The sequence below is a fragment of the Girardinichthys multiradiatus genome, chromosome 2, assembly GCF_021462225.1.
Source record: "Girardinichthys multiradiatus isolate DD_20200921_A chromosome 2, DD_fGirMul_XY1, whole genome shotgun sequence".
NCBI lineage: Eukaryota > Metazoa > Chordata > Actinopteri > Cyprinodontiformes > Goodeidae > Girardinichthys > Girardinichthys multiradiatus.
In genome coordinates, this window is record NC_061795.1 from 20,069,331 (window position 1) to 20,090,214 (window position 20,884).

Consider the following 20,884-nt stretch of genomic DNA (forward strand, 5'->3'; position numbering starts at 1 on the left):
CATCCTGAACTCTGCCATTCTTACACACATCTCTAAAAACAGATATACAGACTTTACTGATCTAAAGACAAATCTGAGAAAAAACAAGTCATACAGCAGACATGTCTGATACCTAACTGTAGAGCTCATATTAATTTCACACCTATGCTAGAACTCTTTACATAATTATAGCTCAGCATCCATTAACATCATTTTCCAGAGACTATTAGAGAAACTTGTGCTTGACCTGAACAGTGCAACTAATCTCAACTCCATCATGCTGTGAACTGGAGTCCATCAAGGCTGTGTGATCAGTCCATTGCTGTTATAAATTTGCACTTGATACCACAGTAGTGGTACTACTTCATGGAAAAGATGAATCAATGTACAGGGAGGGGTTCAAACAGCTAGATAACTGGTGCAGAAACAACATAAAAAGCTAATGATGATCATCAGGTCACTACCTGAACACACAGCCCTCAGTAATAGTAGCCTTGAGGTAAAGAGAGAATAGAGAAAGAAAACTAAAGAAAAATCCCTCCCAACCAACATTCTTCACTCAGAGTGGTGGTAAATCAAAATGCAAAAACACCAGACTGCTACATGGATGTGCCTCAGGATGTTGACTTATTGAACTGGCCTTATGATTATGTACCTTATACTATAGCACTTATTGTATGGTTCAATGTTGATTAATGTGATTAATGTTCTACACCAATCTGTTGAATGCTCCCATTTTTTTTTTTTGATAAATGAAAATCAAATGAAATTCAAATAAACTGATTTGATTAGATATTAGCCAAAAGGTTGAAAAGCTACATGAAATGATCATGTGAGCAGGTGACTAATACTTGCAGCTTTTTTGCTAGTATTAATTATTATTTTACTCTACTTTATAGACAATCTAATGGCTGCTGATTGTTAGAATAATGTTTTAGGATAATTCCTGAAGCTTGGAAATTTGCATTTCATGACCTTTCCTAGCAGTGAGTGTGTAAAAGCTGTAGTCCTTACAATCTAATAAAGAGCTGAATTGTGTGAGGGAGCATAAACATTTACATAAACATTTAAATTTCCTCTTAATTTAAATAATTCAAAGATAGCCAAGTTGTGAAAAGAATGTTTCAGTTTGAACTTTATGCCTTTTAGAGATCAGTTCATCATTATCTCAGTTAAATCTGTAACCCTGCCCTGCTAAGATGTCCAAGAGCAATTCCTGAACATTTGCATGATGTCGCATGCACTCCCGTTAAAAATGCATCAGTTCTCATTAATATTGAGGAGCTTATCTTCATTGTGCCCGTTTAGGCTGTCTTAGAGCTGAAGGCCTGATTTGAATGGGAAAGAGGTACTATCTTCAGGATCAGGAAAAGTAATTTCATGCCCCAGAGTATGTCAACCCACATTAGCTGGGACAGAAAAACTTTATCCTTTCCACTCTGCTTGTAGTTCTCAATATCTCGCTCACTCTAAACTGTGGGTAAAGTCCAAAGACTGCCTGTCTTAACAACCATAAGAGAAAGATGAAGACACCTCTTGTTTAAGTTTTAATGAGGTGAAACTTTGTTATACATGTGGTGAGGCGTTCATGTAACAGCTCCACTGAGCAACGGTGGTCATTATATTTTTTCCTTTGGGTTTCTTTGACAGGGACAGGACAGGGCGCTGAGCTCTGCCATGATTCACAATGAAGCTTCGCAAATAAGGGTCCTTTTTCCCAGTTCATTAGGGAAATATTAGGGAAGCGTTACATAAGCCTTAGACATCCGTTGACATCTTTCGCGAGCTGATCGTTTTCCACTAAAGGCGTTTCAATTTTAAACTAGATAATTAGGTCTTCAAAATAGTCTCCGCTGCACTTTAATTATTCTGGTAGAAATTGTCAGTGTTATATAAATAGCTGTAGTTGTAGTGTGTACTGACCTTTGACCTTTTCATTTCCAAAGAGAATCTGCTTTCCAGCTGACATCAGATGGCCTGCTAAAATTTAACATGCTGGAAACATTACCTCTCAAGGGACTCTCTTAGAAATGACAAAACAACCACTTGTAAAGGTTAATGCTGTGTCACTATGTTAATCCTCTGGCAAGATTTAATTTGTTTAAATTACATTAAATGTGCAGGAAACTCTTAGCAGAGTGATCAGTCCCAGTTGACATGGTCTTGGCAGAAGTCCGAAAACCCCTGGACAGCGCAGGAAAAAGCTTCCCCTAATAGTGTGTTGCATGCTCCAAGCGAGAACTGTGGATGAGCTTCACAATGAGCTCTATTAGCATAGAGCAGAAGAACTTCACATGCTGATATACAGATAAGGTGAGAGATCCTGGGCTCATCATTAACCTGTGAATAAGGTCAGCTGTCTGTTAGTTTCAAATGTGCAGAGGTCAACAAGCATTTCTTTTAGCGCCGCTGATCCAAATATTTTTTGGTGGATTTTGTTGTTTAAATGTTATTGTCTGAGGTATTTATTCTCCTTTTTTGTTGAGCTAAAAATTCTTTGGCACTTTATTATTCAAGACACACAGAACACAACTGGTGGTGTTTGTGTATGAGGGGGGCGCACCATGTTATGCAAATAATCAGTTTATAATCACATCGTAACCATCTGATTCGTAATCATGAGGTGCCTAAGGACTCATTACTCTAGCGTATGTAATCAGAAAAATAAATTAGTCCTTATTAAGAACATTTTTAATACTTAAAATATACCGCTCGCCAACTGGAAACCAAACCACAACCAAACCACAAAGAAAGACACCATTGTGAAAAGCAAAGATGAGAACAAAATCTGTGTGAGCACCATTACCACGTGGTGAACAGGTCAAGGGAGAGGTCTTCATGCCATATTACAGGTCCTTCTCAAAATATTAGCATATTGTGATAAAGTTCATTATTTTCCATAATGTCATGATGAAAATTTAACATTCATATATTTTAGATTCATTGCACACTAACTGAAATATTTCAGGTCTTTTATTGTCTTAATACGGATGATTTTGGCATACAGCTCATGAAAACCCAAAATGTCTTTCTCACAAAATTAGCATATTTCATCCGACCAATAAAAGAAAAGTGTTTTTAATACAAAAAAACGTCAACCTTCAAATAATCATGTACAGTTATGCACTCAATACTTGGTCAGGAATCCTTTTGCAGAAGTGACTGCTTCAATGCGGCGTGGCATGGAGGCAATCAGCCTGTGGCACTGCTGAGGTCTCATGGAGGCCCAGGATGCTTCGATAGCGGCCTTTAGCTCATCCAGAGTGTTGGGTCTTGAGTCTCTCAACGTTCTCTTCACAATATCCCACAGATTCTCTATGGGGTTCAGGTCAGGAGAGTTGGCAGGCCAATTGAGCACAGTGATACCATGGTCAGTAAACCATTTACCAGTGGTTTTGGCACTGTGAGCAGGTGCCAGGTCGTGCTGAAAAATGAAATCTTCATCTCCATAAAGCTTTTCAGCAGATGGAAGCATGAAGTGCTCCAAAATCTCCTGATAGCTAGCTGCATTGACCCTGCCCTTGATAAAACACAGTGGACCAACACCAGCAGCTGACACGGCACCCCAGACCATCACTGACTGTGGGTACTTGACACTGGACTTCTGGCATTTTGGCATTTCCTTCTCCCCAGTCTTCCTCCAGACTGTGGCACCTTGATTTCCGAATGACATGCAGAATTTGCTTTCATCCGAAAAAAGTACTTTGGACCACTGAGCAACAGTCCAGTGCTGCTTCTTCTGCTGCTGTTTCTGGTTCAAAAGTGGCTTGACCTGGGGAATGTGGCACCTGTAGCCCATTTCCTGCACACGCCTGTGCACGGTGGCTCTGGATGTTTCTACTCCAGACTCAGTCAACTGCTTCCGCAGGTCCCCCAAGGTCTGGAATCGGCCCTTCTCCACAATCTTCCTCAGGGTCCGGTCACCTCTTCTCGTTGTGCAGCGTTTTCTGCCACACGTTTTCCTTCCCACAGACTTCCCACTGAGGTGCCTTGATACAGCACTCTGGGAACAGCCTATTCGTTCAGAAATTTCTTTCTGTGTCTTACCCTCTTGCTTGAGGGTGTCAATAGTGGCCTTCTGGACAGCAGTCAGGTCGGCAGTCTTACCCATGATTGGGGTTTTGAGTGATGAACCAGGCTGGGAGTTTTAAAGGCCTCAGGAATCTTTTGCAGGTGTTTAGAGTTAACTCGTTGATTCAGATTATTAGGTTCATAGCTCGTTTAGAGACCCTTTTAATGATATGCTAATTTTGTGAGATAGGAAGTTTGGGTTTTCATGAGCTGTATGCCAAAATCATCTGTATTAAGACAATAAAAGACCTGAAATATTTCAGTTAGTGTGCAATGAATCTAAAATATATGAATGTTAAATTTTCATCATTACATTATGGAAAATAATTAACTTTATCACAATATGCTAATATTTTGAGAAGGACCTGTATATGATTATGTCGACTAGCTCTCCGTTTGGCCTTTCAGCTTCACAGACGCCAAAGGTCATGCTAAGGTTCAGCTCATCCTCTCAAGCTTCGAACAGGAAAGGAATCCACATGTAGATGCTCCAACATTGCCTCAGGGAGACAAGAGAAGTGAGATGGGCCTTTTCCTACACGTTCTCTAAATGCACAAACACCTTCTGATGAAACAACTAAGCAGCTGAACTGAAAATCAGATTTTTTTATGTCCCTACTCCACAACAGCACAAACAGCATGTACTAATTGTCTATTTAATAATACAAATTTTATTCCATACTCTTCTCATATTGCGCACAGACTTGGACCTCAATCCTGAAGAATTACATCTGGAGTCACAGCTGTAGAAAAAAGCAAATCTTTCTCCTCCTCACAGCTTGATGTAGGGGATCAGATTTGCGAGAGCTATTAAACAGCAGACTGTCTGCATAATCAGCGGACCAGTCTAATCCACAAACATGTGTCTGAAGATGAGCAAAAACATGTGCGTGTGTAGAGGAGCAATTAGTGAGGGAAACAGAGGTAGTGTCACAAGGGGAGAATTCATTTGTGCACATTTTTGTTCATGGACAGAGTTATAACTCAGTTTGACAGTCATTCACAAACTGTCTTAACCTTCTATGGTAAAAACCTATCCAGTGCTAAAAATTATACAGTGCATCGCTAAAGGAGTCATAGTCCTTGAACTTTGTCACATTTCGTCACATAAAGACAGAGTGTACAGTTTTTTATTAAGTTTTAACTGTGATGTGTTAATTAGTAAAGTACAACTGTTCAATAAAAATCTAAAAAGTGTGGCATGCACATACAGATCCTTCTCAAAATATTAGCATATTGTGATAAAGTTAATTATTTTCCATAATGTCATGATGAAAATTTAACATTCATATATTTTAGATTCATTGCACACTAACTGAAATATTTCAGGTCTATTATTGTCTTAATACGGATGATTTTGGCATACAGCTCATGAAAACCCAAAATTCCTATCTCACAAAATTAGCATATCATTAAAAGGGTCTCTAAACGAGCTATGAACCTAATCATCTGAATCAACGAGTTAACTCTAAACACCTGCAAAAGATTCCTGAGGCCTTTAAAACTCCCAGCCTGGTTCATCACTCAAAACCCCAATCATGGGTAAGACTGCCGACCTGACTGCTGTCCAGAAGGCCACTATTGACACCCTCAAGCAAGAGGGTAAGACACAGAAAGAAATTTCTGAACGAATAGGCTGTTCCCAGAGTGCTGTATCAAGGCACCTCAGTGGGAAGTCTGTGGGAAGGAAAAAGTGTGGCAGAAAACGCTGCACAATGAGAAGAGGTGACCGGACCCTGAGAAAGATTGTGGAGAAGGGCCGATTCCAGACCTTGGGGGACCTGCGGAAGCAGTGGACTGAGTCTGGAGTAGAAACATCCAGAGCCACCGTGCACAGGCGTGTGCAGGAAATGGGCTACAGGTGCCGCATTCCCCAGGTCAAGCCACTTTTGAACCAGAAACAGCGGCAGAAGCGCCTGACCTGGGCTACAGAGAAGCAGCACTGGACTGTTGCTCAGTCGTCCAAAGTACTTTTTCAGATGAAAGCAAATTCTGCATGTCATTCAGAAATCAAGGTGCCAGAGTCTGGAGGAAGACTGGGGAGAAGGAAATGTCAAAATGCCAGAAGTCCAGTGTCAAGTACCCACAGTCAGTGATGGTCTGGGGTGCCGTGTCAGCTGCTGGTGTTGGTCCACTGTGTTTTATCAAGGGCAGGGTCAATGCAGCTAGCTATCAGGAGATTTTGGAGCACTTCATGCTTCCATCTGCTGAAAAGCTTTATGGAGATGAAGATTTCATTTTTCAGCACGACCTGGCACCTGCTCACAGTGCCAAAACCACTGGTAAATGGTTTACTGACCATGGTATCACTGTGCTCAATTGGCCTGCCAACTCTCCTGACCTGAACCCCATAGAGAATCTGTGGGATATTGTGAAGAGAACGTTGAGAGACTCAAGACCCAACACTCTGGATGAGCTAAAGGCCGCTATCGAAGCATCCTGGGCCTCCATAAGACCTCAGCAGTGCCACAGGCTGATTGCCTCCATGCCACGCCGCATTGAAGCAGTCATTTCTGCAAAAGGATTCCCGTGCATAACTGTTATAACTGAGTGCATAACTGTACATGATTATTTGAAGGTTGACGTTTTTTGTATTAAAAACACTTTTCTTTTATTGGTCGGATGAAATGTGCTAATTTTGTGAGATAGGAATTTTGGGTTTTCATGAGCTGTATGCCAAAATCATCCGTATTAAGACAATAAAAGACCTGAAATATTTCAGTTAGTGTGCAATGAATCTAAAATATATGAATGTTAAATTTTCATCATGACATTATGGAAAATAATGAACTTTATCACAATATGCTAATATTTTGAGAAGGACCTGTATTCAGCTGTCTGAGTTAATACGTTAGAGAGCTACCATTGACAGGGCTTTGGTTGAACTCTTTAAAGGTGAACCTCTGCCCCAGCTTAAATCTTTTACTGACACAAACAGATAAGGTTAGCACCATCCATCTTCCCATCAATTCTGACCAGCTTTCTTGTTCCTGCAGACAGGAAGCATTCCCACAGTATGATGCTGCCACCATCACCATTTTTCTCTATGGGTTGTGCGGTTGTGTTCTGGATGAAGTCACACATAGCATTTTATATGTAGGCCAAAAAGTTCAATTTTGATCCATCGGACCAGAATGCCTTCTTCCACATGTTCGCCGTTTCCCCTATAAGGCTTGTGGCAAACCTTAAACTGTATATCTGATGTCTTTTTTTTAACGTCTTTTTTCTAGTCAATAGTTCTGTCCTGACCACACCACAGATTCTCTCACCTGAGGTGTAAATAGCTACAGCTCCTCCAGAGTCCTTGCCTGGCCTTGCCAGTTTAGGTGGATGGCCACTCTGAAGGACTGAATTGTGGTCTGTGAGACGTTCAGAGCTTGGAATACTGCTTTATAATCTAAACACTTCTCTCTATTACTCTTGACCTGTCTGTAGTGCTCCTCGTGGTGCTGTTTGTTCACTGATGTGTTCCAACAAACCTCTGAGGCCATTAGAGAACAGCCAGATGTATACTGAGATCCAATTACACCCTGGTGAATACCATTTGGGAATTAGGTGCCATCTGAAGGGAATTGCATTGAATTCTATTGATGGGTATCAGATTAGAAGGATCTGAATACATATGCATGGTGCACTTTTCAGATTATTAGTTAGAAATGTTAAAAAAACCTTTGCTTCCACTTCACAGTTATGTGCCACTCTACTAGTCTATCAAATAAAATCCTAAGAAAATACACCAAAGCTTGTGGTTGAAATGTGACAAGGGTCAAAGGGTTAGGAGACGTTTTACAAGCAATGCACTGTACATTCACCCCACCTATCCCAAAGGTTCATCGGAAATTAAACAACCTAACCTAAAAGCACTCTGGGGGAAATTGTGCGACAGAAAAGTCTACACGATAGCATCAAAAACATCTTTCGTTTTTTTTAAAGTCAATATTTTTCCTTTGGGCATGAACGTAACAAGAAAGTTCTCTGTAGCAGGGCTAAAATGCTTAAGCCCTATCCCTCAAGCCAAGCTTTTAAAGATTTTTACAGAGGGACGGCTAGGACACGACAGCATCCAGAAGGATCCCCTGTTACTGTCCTAAATCTTACATCTCTTCTGTCCTCACTATGGGACTGAATGCGTAATTTGCTAGCAAAAGCTTCACACAGAAAGGCTTTTGAGAGAGAAAAAAGTAAAAACAGAGCTCCAAAAAGGTTGCGATTTCCTCAGTTGCCCTTTTAGAAAAGCACTTCATTATATAACACCTTCTTCTTTCTGCTCCGAGCAGCCAGATTTAATGTCTTCTTGAGCTAATGTTTAAAATTTGCTCTTCATTAGTGAAAAAAATGGGAGTACTGTTCTGACCTACTCCTTTTACAGCTGTGTGAAGTCTTTCTGCTTAGCATGGTGGCATGCTGGGCCTCTCATCGGGTCACACTGGGGGGTCGGTGGTCACTTGTCTAATGCCTTCTGCCGAATGCTGGCAAAGATGGGCACAAAACACTCTCCACATTTCTTTCCATCGCCTCAACAGATGTCATGGTAACTAGGCGGAAAGAAAACTGGGTCCTTCTCGCCATTCCACGCATGCCGTAGCTTCCTTTGTGAAATGCCTGAGGTCTTCCACTTCTGTTTTCTTTAGGGATGAGATAACTGAAAGATTTAATGTGGAACATAGTCCTCCTCCAACCTTTTATCACCACTTTTTAATTACGCTTTTTTGTATTTGTTGTCCCTTCAGAAAGCATCCTTTCCAAGGAAACTGCATCTGAGGGTGAGGCTTTGATAATGCCACAGCTGCTCTGCTTCAAAAGTCAAGCCCCAAGTTGCAATTTCTCCAACATCACTGATCGGAAACGCCAGCTGAGTCGCTATCAGATTTACATATCAGCCTGCTGGCTCACAAAAATGCCTACAAACAATCGACTTGCTTCAGCCAAGAGAGAAGATTTCCACTGGTCTGTCTGCACATGGCATACCAACTCCTGCACTTGCTGTACAACAGGGTGATTGTTTGGAGCTTGGATTAGATGGACGAGTCTGTGGGCGGTAATGGAAAAGACTAAGATGACTGTCTCTCTAGGGAATCCTGACATCATACTGAAAGCATGTTGTGTTCATCAATGGCTTCAAGTAGCCAGTAAATAGTCATGCGACTGGATGGCATTTAAAGCTGGCTGGACATTATTATTGACATTAAACAGTGGAAAGGCTTGATTAATTGAAAATGTCTTGAAAAAGAGAAGTAGTCCTGAAGCTAAACTATTGATTAGAACAAATAAAACAGTTTTCTTTATAAACTGCAAATATTCTGCCACGACACTTTGTTGAATTCTGCTCAACTTTCAGCTCACTGTGTCCTGGACGGTGTTTATTTGTGTTGCCCAAAGCTTCCACTTCCACTAATGATGGCCTGCACTGTTGATACGTGGATGGCACCTGCGGTTATCAGCTGTGGAGGGAGACGGCGAGGGGCAAAAAGAAGCAATGAAACAACGAATTTCAAAAGTGTGGGATCACTTTAAATTTAAAGGGGACATATACAAAATCCATTTTTTAGCCCTTAAATAAATTTTGTTGTGTACTTGGAGTCTGTAGGTGTGCCGAAAAATTGAATTTAGTCTCTAGGTGCTGCGGAGATATCTTTATACTCTGTTTGGGTCTTATTCTTCAGTCCGTTCGTACGTTTTTCCAACTCTTCCAACAGTATTCGCTGTGGAACAGCTAAACAAGGTCATGGACTTCCGGCTGACCAATTTCACTTATCTGCCATTTTTATTTCTCGCTGCGATTTTGTAGTCCAAGTTCAAGTATACCAACGTTGCAAGAGGATTCGTTCGGTTCAGTTGTTGAGTGTATTAACCCACACAATTCATTACACCATGACCCAGCATCAAAGTGCCTGGATACATTTTATTTTTCATGGAAATCTACAGAACATCAGTGGGAATATTCTTATTTCCCCCACTTCAACGATGAGTTATTCAGCAACCTCTGCCGGTATCAAGAAAGATTTGCTGAAAGACTTCATCAGATTAAGGGGTCGGTTCCTTCTGTCTATGGAAACGACGGCCACAGCAAAGCGGTAAGCTGCAAATAATGATAAAACGACAACAAACTTTATTTTAGACATGAATTTATTGTGTGTTGATTTGACGTTCTGGTCATTGCTTTGATAGCAGCAGCATCGTGCCTTCTGCTTATGTTAGTGCTGTGTGCTGATTTAGCTCCTTGAGGACAGAACTGTACTGCGAGTTTTGAACAGTATCATTACATAAACAGTTCTGCATTGTTTTTGCCATTTTTGTCTTGTTTGTGCGTCGCTAGAAAATCGTATCTCTGTTATCAAACTACAAAAATGGCCAAACGGCATCTCTACCATAACCTTTACCTTTTTTTTTTTTTTTTTACTAAACTCATAACAAAGTGAAGAACATGCGTTTGCAGAATGAAAAGGTTTTGATGCGGAAAGTTGGCCAATTTCGAGGACTCGATGGTGTGTCATTGAAATAGTGCTAAATTAGAAAAGGGATAAAACTGGAATAAAACAGCAAATGCTTATATTAGAAATCTTCACACATATTAGTGTGAACTGGAACCTTAAAATATTTTCTCATGAGAAGTTTTGTCTTACTGATAATAAATGAACTTGTAACCAACCTATATGTCAGACATGTTGCACATAGTGTAAATTACTGACGCCACCTCAACCTTGCACAGTATGAAGCTTTTTGGCATCTGTAAACAAACAGAGTTTGTAAAAGTGATTCCATAATTAGATAGTCCGTCTCCTCGTTCCAACAAAGCAGATGCAGCTGGCAAATGGTGGTGTGTGAGCAGGGACGCAGCGGTCGGGATTAAATTATGCATCTGAAAGTAGAGGAAGACCTATAGATGGCTTGCTGGGGAAATCTCTCGCCATAGGTGGGTTTTCATCAAAGAGTCTCTTTCATTCTCTCAGCCTGCACTTCCCAACTCACATGTACAGAGAACACAGCTTCCAATTAGAAGTGCTGAAGCTTGCCGAAGTTGGATGTGGCCTTTGATGCAAAGATTACATCTATATTGTCAATGACCGTCGGATGAGGTACCCAAAGAGAAGCTGAAAACATGTGCTTTTTTATCTCAAACTGCAACAATCTTAAAATTGCAATTTTAAATTAAATAAGTGACATATTTACTAGTCTTCTCTGGTGTTTTTACAAATGTCATCCCAGTTTTCTGCCTGAGCCCAGCGTAAAGTAGTAGCATGAATTGCTTGAGTAGAAAGGCGCTTCGTTAGGTTTCTGATGGCTAATGCATCCCACTTTACTGCAGATGGATGTAAGTGTGCCTCACTCTCTGGTCAAAATGCAGCTGACTGGAAATAACCCCAGTCAGAAAAGAAAGGGACTTCCGGCTTCCCTCTTTTGTGTAGGAGAGTTTTCTCATTAGGCTGCTTTAAATACTTCAATTTCTTCATCCTCAGCCGTGAATGCACAAAGCATTTTAATTCAGCAGCCCAACGATAAAGTCTGCAGTGTGTAGCAGAGGACCACTGTTACATTGTCATACAGAGTAAAAATGCTGTATGCTGACTGAATGTGAAATAAAGAATTGTTATATTAAAACCTTTACAAGAAAAAGAAGTAGAAGAAGCCAAGAAAAGGTCAACCAACACAGCATATTGTGCACAGAGAGGATCGATATGTTTACGCCTAAATGCATGCATATTTTGAACAGCTTTAGCAATTAGATGTTTTGCATAAAAATAGCGGCATAAGAACTAAAGTGGATTTGCAGGAAAAAGAATGTTTTTTGCCTGTTCTAACAAACGAGACATTAATTGACTGTCTGGGACCACTAAATGTATACTAGCTCAATTAATGCAGAGCCAATTAAACGTGAAATCATCTCAAATGTACAGGTAATAAAAAACTTTATGTTTGACATAAATACCCAAGGCTATAATCCTAAATGTGATTGTACTTTTTATGTATTTATGTAACAAAACCTACAGGAATTATTAACATGAATACCAAGTATTTCCTCAGCGACCTTTTATGACTGACCTGGTGGAGATCATTTCCCAGCGCGAACTCCTGGAAATACCCGGGAGCTGCCGATGTGGCACGGATGGCCTGCCACAGCTGGTGCTGGCAGCCCCCCAGGTAGTGGGAGCGCACCCCGGGCAGCAGGTTGTAGTTCCTGAAGACATGAGCTTTCAGAGGAAGGCCCTGGTTCACAATGGTGCTCACAGCTGCCACCTACAGGTTTAGAGAGCAACAACAAAAGTGACTGTTAGTGTGAAGCTGCATTTCATAATGAAACAAATAAAACTATGAAGGACTAACAGGAGACAGGAATAAAAGATCTAAAGCTCACCTTGGGGCATTCAGGATTCCTGGAAGTCTCCACTAAGAGGTGGGAGCCCACTTTCTCTCTACAAAGAAATAGCGACATTACATTTTCTTCAGGTTCAGTTTGGTTATATACAGCACTGTTATTTAACAATTTTTTCCCTTTGTGCCACTTCGTTACAGGTGCTTAATTCCTCAGTGCAGAACAACTAGAAGGGCCACCAATGAAAGGTACTGTTACTGCTCTTCTTCCTACAAGACTTTACTTCTGTGGCAGCATTACTGCGCCACTCATAGGTGTGGCATACATATTACAACATCTTTTGCGGATCCTCCGGCTACGGCTGATTTCATTTTTACGGTCAAACTTTTCTGTGCAGATACCGTCTTTGGCTCCGCATAGACACGGCCTAAAACTGCACTTTTCGGCCACCGAGGAAAATGCTATCTCTGGCCCAAACCTAACACATCCGATCACCCCAAGAACACCATCCCATCATGTTTTTCAGCAGCAGGAACTGGGAAACTTGTCAGAATCAAGGGAAAGGTGGATGGTGCTACATACAGGGATATTCTTGTCAGTCTGTCTGAGTGTGATTTGAGGACCGGGACAGAGGTTCACCTTCCAGCAGGACAATGACCCGAAGCATATGGCTAAAGCAACACTCGAATGGTTAAAGGGAAAACATTTAAATGTGTTGGAATGGCCTAGTCAAAGTCCAGAACACAATTCAATTGAAAATTGAAACCATACAACATGAAGGGGCTGGAGCAATGGGTAAATATCCCAGTAGCAAGATGTGGCAAGCTCATAGAGACTGATCCAAAGCCACTTGCAGCGGTAATTGCCACAAAAGTTTGCTCAACAAAGTCCTGACTTTAGGGGGGGTGAACACTTATGCACCCTAACGTTTTCTGTTATTTTGTCCTATTTCTTGTTTGATTCACAATAAAAGAAAAATACACTATCACAGTTGTAGGCATGTTGTTTATTTGGTGAATATTTTTGCAGGGAACTGTAACAGCACATCTCACAGATACTTGACTGGATGAAAATCTGGGGAATTTGGAGGATAATTCAACACCTCAAAACTTGCCATTTTGCTTCCCTAAACATTGCTGAATCATTTTTGCCTCATGTGATGCATTACTCAGCTGAAAGAGGGCACAGCCATTAGGGAATACTGTTTCCATGTAACAGTGGTGGTGGATGTCAAAGTAACATCCACATCATAGAGGGCAGCACACACGATTTCCCAGCGGATTGCCCAAGCACTACAGTGTCTATGCCAGCTTGCCTTCTTCCCATAGTGTATCCTGGTGCCACGTGTAAGATAGACACAAACCTGGCCATCCACTTGATCTTAAAGAAAACATGAATCATCACACCAGGTCACCTTCTTCCACCTTCTTCCAATGCTCTGATCCTCACATGTGTATTGTTGGGCCAGCCTTCATGCCCCAAATGAATCAAAGACACTTTGATCCTGTCTCCAGGGTAACCGCTGTCCCTCCTTGGACTGTTTTTAATAGATACTGGCCAATGAAAACCAGGAACCAACCCACAAGAGCTAACAAACCCAATTTGGCCTTTCTCAGACTCATATCCTTAGGCTTGCTTATTTTTCCTGCTTCTATCAAATCGACATTGAGAACAAAATATGGAGCACCACTTCAAGATGCCACGATGAACAGACAAGTATTGTTCACTTTCATGTTCAAAGAAAATCATTGAAATCTTTTGAAAGAACTTCCAAGAAGATTTTGAATGCCAGGGTGCAAAATATAAGAGGTTATAGGTGCCTCAAGCCCTTTGTACAGCACTGCATGTTGAAAGAATTCAAATATTTAAACCAGGATGCATTTCATTTCTTCAGCTGTTTAGCTAAATGCGTTTTTTTTTTTGGTTTTTTTTACTGGATTGTAGACCAGATTTTGTAGCCTCTGGTTTAATCTTCCGTATTAGTTCATTCACTTTCCCATTACAAGAACCCAGAATCTTCCTATTTGTTTTATTTTTCATAGTCAATCAAAAATAACGCAGCTCTTCAGGGAAAAGACTTACAAAGATAAAAGAAGCCATAATTGTTTCAGACATTGTTTCCCACACCATTTTATTTAGCAATGAACAACAACAGTGAAACTGACTTGAGGATGTTCTCCCAGGCTTCGCTGTCATAGAAAGCATGGCTCCAGCCCATCTTCACGGTGCCTAAAATCACATTCTGCTTGAAAACATCTGAACCCAGCTTCCAGTACAGATCACCGCACTCTTTAACAGGGATTTGGATCACGCCCAGCATGAACCCTATGACAGCTCCTGAGGTAAAAACACATAAAACCGTTAAAAAGAAAGAAATAGACTGAAATATGCTGGTGGATTAAGCATATCATAATAATGCTTTTGTTGGCTGGAGAACATTCAATCGGAAATAGAGCAATGAAGAACAGTCAACATTATTATTACATTTCTTAGAGTCATAATATCAACTCTCTCTGCTGCTAAAGGATCACTATTAGAAAGGCACAACAGTACCGTAAGAGCAGAGATTAGATCTAAAGGAGTAATGTGGGGAATCAAACTGGGCAGATGCAGTCAAGAGGAGTTTTAAATGTGTAAGCACAGTTTTATCTGGCACACAGATTGCATTATTATTTGTCAACATGCATTAAATCTGAAAATACAAAACCTCCTCAAACTGTGGGACATTAAGCCGGAGGGAACCATAAAAAATTCCAATGTGCTCAGCTTATAAAATGCTTGTTTTTAATCCGCTGTTACATAAAATACAACAAACCAGCAAATGGAGAACAGTCTGAAGATGGGCTACAGCACCCCCTTGTGGTATTTTTACTTATTACAGGGTATTAAAACCACCTTGGTTCCAACAAATTTTTAGAACTTAGATTTTTCTGGAGATATGAGCAAAAAATATCAAACTGGCTGGGTTGTATTATCTGATGTTGGCCTACAATTCATCAGCGTGGTAAAGGCCTATTTCACAGTTTTTAAAGCATCTTGACCAACTTGGATCATAGGACCACTTCAGACTTGTTCAATCTAGACTGGAACGTCCTAAACTAAATACAGATTGTTTAAAGCAAATGTCTTTAGTTTGTGATACATTGTTGCAAAAAAAAAAAACCCCGCTTTGTTCGGCATCTGGCATAATCTCAACAGAACCGTTTTAAAGAACCACACGACCAGATTATATCCCTGATTTAAAACAAAAAAATCTGTGAAATGACCTTTTTATGATTTGTTTTACAGCGCTTATTTGTGGATGTTCAGTCAGTAACTGAAATTTTTTTTTTAAACAGTCTCATATCCTATCACAAAGTTGGACAAAGATGTAAGTAGGCATGTGGCAAATCAGGAACAAAGGACGTAATCCGATATAAACGAGAATCTAGTCCATGATAATGTATCCAGGAGCAGAAATGTCCAAGTTTTGTCTTTCTGGTAATTATGCTAAATATTTTCTTTAGTGATTAACTACAGCAGCGATGTAGGTTGCTACATGTTCCTACTTCTTTCTGCTAACTAAATGAGGAGTAATGAAGGTTTGTTTCTTTGCTTCACTATTTAGTAACAGACTGAGATGTCAGCTGATCAACATTTTCCTGCGTTAATTCGTACCGCAGTAGCGTTGCCTCCAGCTTTGTGGAAAAGGGTTAAAAGGGCTTTACTGACCTATTTAAGTTGCTCTCAATAATCAGTGTCGTAGCGAGCATGTTACATCAGTTGGTATTTCGTTATTTCCCTGTCGGTCTGTGTCATTGGGAAAAGTTGTCGGCTACATTGTTTTTCTGGATGCACTCGCCATCTTAGCAGAGAGTTTAAACTTCTAGCACCAGCTCTTTGTTTTGGTCAGGTGAGGCTGCAGGGAGGAAGTGCGGCAATTTGGGTACATACAAATGGGTCCGTTTATATCGATTTTGATTCATCTTTTTATACTGATTATATCAATATTCCAATTATTTTGACAGCCCTAGTTAAAAGAAGGATTTTATTGCTGTAATGCCAATTAAGATTCTGGCACTGATTGAAAATGGCATGCATAATTCTTAACATGCAATTTTCTTTAATCAAAAAGTAAATAAAAACAGAGAAATTCTGTTTTAAAACTTTTTTTCATAGTTTTATTAACTTTTGATACAGTTTTATATCCCATCAGAAACAAACTTCTTGGCTAAATGAAAATTATTTTGAATTTAAATTTGCCATGTATGAATAATTTTGGACTTAATTGTAGGACTCAACAAATTTCTAAACCTAAAAAACCTAAAAAAAAAAATAAACAAGATATAAACAATATGGAAACTTTATATTTCTATAATCAGGCCCTGCACCAGCACACATATAAAGTCTCAACATTGATCTCAACACTGTCAGGGAAATCTAGGTCAAAACAAAAGCCAAGCGACAAATGGGTCACGAAGTGATCTTCACTGCCAGTTCAACCAGTACCCTTCTTACTGTTGCACTCTGCTTTTATAATCCACCAACATGTTTTAGTCTGCACACAGGAGGGCAACATACCTGTGCTGACTCCACAAATATAGTCAAACAGTTTATAGATGGGTTTGCCAGTCAGGGTTTCCAGCTTCTGTAAGGTCTGAAGGGCAAGAACTCCCCTGAAAGAAAAATGTCAGACATTCACACAGATAAATGCATGCAGAATGACGCAGGAGCAGGAGGTCTGTTCACACAGAAGTGCACACTCCTGATATGACACTAAATAGTTCAAAAAGCAATTTTGATCTGTTTTAAAAAAGCCTTTATATAAATGACACATATTTCGCAGCAAAGAGAAGGAGAAGAAGAGCTAAATTTGTACCTTAAGCCTCCTCCGTCTATGGACAAGATTCGTATCCCCCGGCCTTTAACGGGTTTATGATGGCCAACTAAGGCGAGAGCTTCTCTGACTGCAGCCCTTAAGCCCGGGTCGTTGGCCTGCTCCAAACGCAGCAGACAAGGGATGACCTTCTCCTGACAAACATGAAAATATACACCAGCAGTCAGCAGTGGGAGTAAAGACGTGCTGTTGACCGACTATGATGTTATATCGACAGAAACAATACATGGATAAGCTGTACAAAGTAAAATACGGAGGTGCCTAGAAAATAGGAACAGGTGGAGTATTAGAAAGATATTAAACATATCACAAAATGCATAAACCCAAATGCTGGGTTTATGCTCCTCAATAATAACACTAATACCAGCGGGTTGCGTTCCTGAAAATAGGTCGCACTAAAGAATGACTTTGATCGCTTTAGATAACGTTTAACATTTAGTTGTAATTAGCAGACGCTAGTACTGGCTAGGTTCAACCGTCACACTTTGGTCGTATTTATTTGTGTCCTTCTTCAATGTTTATTTGCAACTGTGTTTTAAATAATGTTGGTTGTGCAGTCGACAAATCTGCAGCAACAGATGAGGTGGGAGGTTGTCGTGGATTTTTGTTACCATGTTCCTTAGTATTTAACCGTTCCCCACAGTCTTTTCTCCATGATGATGCAAAGGTGTCTTATATTTTAGGGATGTTATCTGGTAGGGCACTCCGATGGGCAGAAGCAAGATTTACTAACTATAACCATTTTGGCTGCACTTACGAAGGATTTTTGAAGGATTTTAGATCCATTTTTGACCTTGAGATGGGTCAGAATGATGTGGCTCATAGATTGTGTACGCTTAAACAACACAATCGACTGCTCACAGATTTTTCTATAGATTTTCGAACCTTAGCGGTTGCGTCTGGTTGTAATTCCAGCGCACTGAAGTCAATGTTTTTTCAAGCTCTAGACGAAAATTTAAAGGATGAACTAGTATTACAGGAGGAGCCAGAGAACCTAGATGAGTATATTGATTTAGCCCTCCGGTTGGATACCCGTATGCGGGAGAGGAGGCGAAACCGCGCTGAGCGGTTCTTTCCTAGAGTGCAGTCTTCTACCACTCACCAGACGCCGAGCCGGCCGGTACAGGCCTCAGGTCAGGCTGAGTCCGAGCCCATGCAGCTCGGTTGGGCTCGGTTGTCTAAGGATGAGAGAATTCATCGACATGAGGCCAGGCAGTGTTTTTATTGTGGGTCGCCCAAGCATTTTGTTTTGGCTTGCCCGGTTTGGCCAAAAGGTCGGGTCCACCGGTTCTAGCAGGGCGACCCGTGGACCAGAAGCCTCTTGGCATGCCCTCACGTTTCACTTTATCCGCAACATTAGTATTAAATCAACAGAGCTTCACTTCTTCCACCCTACTAGATTCAGGTTGTGAACTGAGCCTAATTGATCAAGACCTGGTAAAACATCATCAGATTAAGACTGAACCATTAACTATGCCACGTCACGTTTTAGCCTTAGATGGCCGGACGCTCCCCAGCATAACCCATAGAACACTTCCCTTAGAATTGGTTTTATCTGGTAACCATAGGGAGCTCATCACCCTGTTTGTTTTTCCCATCGTTCAGAGCTCTTTAGTGCTAGGTTTTCCTTGGTTGCAGCATCACAACCCGCATCTCAACCGGGCGGAGTTAAGGGTAAAGTCTTGGTCAACACAGTGTTTGTCATCCTGTCTCCAATCAGCTGTTCCACATAGTACTCCTGAGAGGGAGAGAGAGGTTGAACCCACCGATCTTGCTCAGATACCAACTGAGTATCATGACTTAAGTGCAGTTTTCAGTAAGTCTCGGACTAAATCTCTCCCGGCGCACCGTCCTTATGACTGCGCGATCAACCTTTTGTCGGGGGCTCCATTACCTTCCAGCCATCTTTATAAGATCTCGGGACCGGAGAGGTTGGTAATGGAGAAACATATTAAGGAGTCATTAGCCTCAGGGATAATCCGTCCATCTTCTTCTCCACTGGGAGCTGGGTTTTTTTTGTTGGCAAGAAGGATGGATCCCTCCGTCCATGTATACATTACAGGGGACTAAACGCCATCACGATCAAGAATAAGTACCCTTTACCCCTGCTTTCATCAGCTTTGGAGCCAGTTTATGGTGCCACAATATTTACCAAGCTTGATCTTAGAAACGCTTACCACTTGGTTCGAATCCGCCAGGGAGATGAGTGGAAGACGGCTTTCAAGACCCCACTTGGACACTTTGAGTACCTTGTGATGCCATTTGGATTATGTAACGCACCTGCTGTTTTCCAAGCCCTTGTGAACGATGTGTTAAGGGACTTCCTGAATCTGTTCGTTTTTGTTTACCTCGATGACATTTTGGTCTACTCTAAGACTTCTGCAGAGCATCGTCAGCACGTCCGGCTAGTCCTACAGCGCCTCTTAGAGAATCAGCTGTACGTGAAGGCCGAGAAGTGCGAATTCCACCAGTCTTCCATCAGCTTCCTGGGTTTTGTCCTTGAGGGTGGGCAGGTTCGCGCCGACTACAACAACATCAAGGCGGTGGAGGACTGGCCTATTCCAACAACTCAAAAGGAGCTACAACGTTTTCTTGGTTTTGCCAACTTTTACAGGAAGTTTATTCTGAACTATAGCCAGACGGCCACTCCCCTTACAGCCCTGACATCCTCCAAGGTGCCGTTCACCTGGACTACGGAGGCAGACAACGCATTCAACGCCTTGAAAACTAAGTTCACCCATGCACCAGTACTCATTCATCCGGATTCAGCTAAGCAGTTTGTCTTGGAGGTGGACGCTTCGGACACCGGGGTGGGGGCGGTGCTCTCCCAACGCCAGGATCTCGACGCAAGACTACATCCGTGTGCCTTTTTCTCTCGACGACTATCCACAGCAGAAAGAAACTATGATGTGGGTGACAGAGAGCTCCTGGCTATTAAGCTCGCCCTGGAGGAGTGGAGGCACTGGTTGGAGGGCGCTGAACACCCTGTGCTGGTCTGGACAGACCACAGAAATTTATCATACATCCAGTCAGCAAAACGGTTAAATCCTAGACAATCACGTTGGTCTTTGTTCTTTTCTCGTTTTAATTTGTTGATCTCTTACAGACCTGGTACCAGAAATATAAAGCCAGATGCCCTGTCACGTCAATTCTCCACAAATGAGACGGAGGAATTAGCTGCACCTATCCTACCTCCTAGTTGCACGTTTGGAACCATGACCTGGGAGATTGAGGACTGTGTGCGGCAGGCCCTCCTTGCTGACCCGGGGCCAGGATCTGGACCACCTAATCGGATGTATGTGCCCGACGCCGTCCGGTCTCGCCTCATTACCTGGTTTCATGCTTCAAGGTTTGCGATCCACCCAGGAGCTAGTCGGACCATTGCCGCAATAACCAGACGCTTCTGGTGGCCCACACTACATCAGGACGTTAAGGACTATGTATCTGCTTGTAGAACATGTGCTTGAAACAAGACATCAAATCGACCGCCTGCTGGCCTTCTACAACCACTGGATGTTCCACCTCGACCTTGGTCCCACATTGCCGTGGATTTTGTTACTGGCCTTCCAGATTCTCATGGTATGATGACTATTATGACAATAGTGGACAGATTTTCTAAAGCCTGCCATCTTGTACCCCTCAGGAAA

At 41.5% G+C, this 20,884-nt stretch overlaps 1 protein-coding gene across 2 annotated transcripts in view; it reads right to left on the reverse strand.

Annotated features, from left to right (window-relative positions):
* LOC124856631 (calcium-independent phospholipase A2-gamma-like) overlaps positions 1–20,884 on the reverse strand; it is a 41,026-nt gene that overhangs the window by 13,805 nt on the left and 6,337 nt on the right. For both annotated transcript variants that reach the window (XM_047347307.1, XM_047347297.1), the window contains 5 exons: positions 17,220–17,371; positions 16,922–17,016; positions 14,527–14,698; positions 12,404–12,461; positions 12,091–12,285 (listed from right to left, as the gene is read on the reverse strand). In XM_047347307.1, the coding sequence (XP_047203263.1) occupies positions 12,091–12,285; positions 12,404–12,461; positions 14,527–14,698; positions 16,922–17,016; positions 17,220–17,371 (672 nt within the window). The remainder of the gene's footprint in view (positions 1–12,090; positions 12,286–12,403; positions 12,462–14,526; positions 14,699–16,921; positions 17,017–17,219; positions 17,372–20,884) is intronic.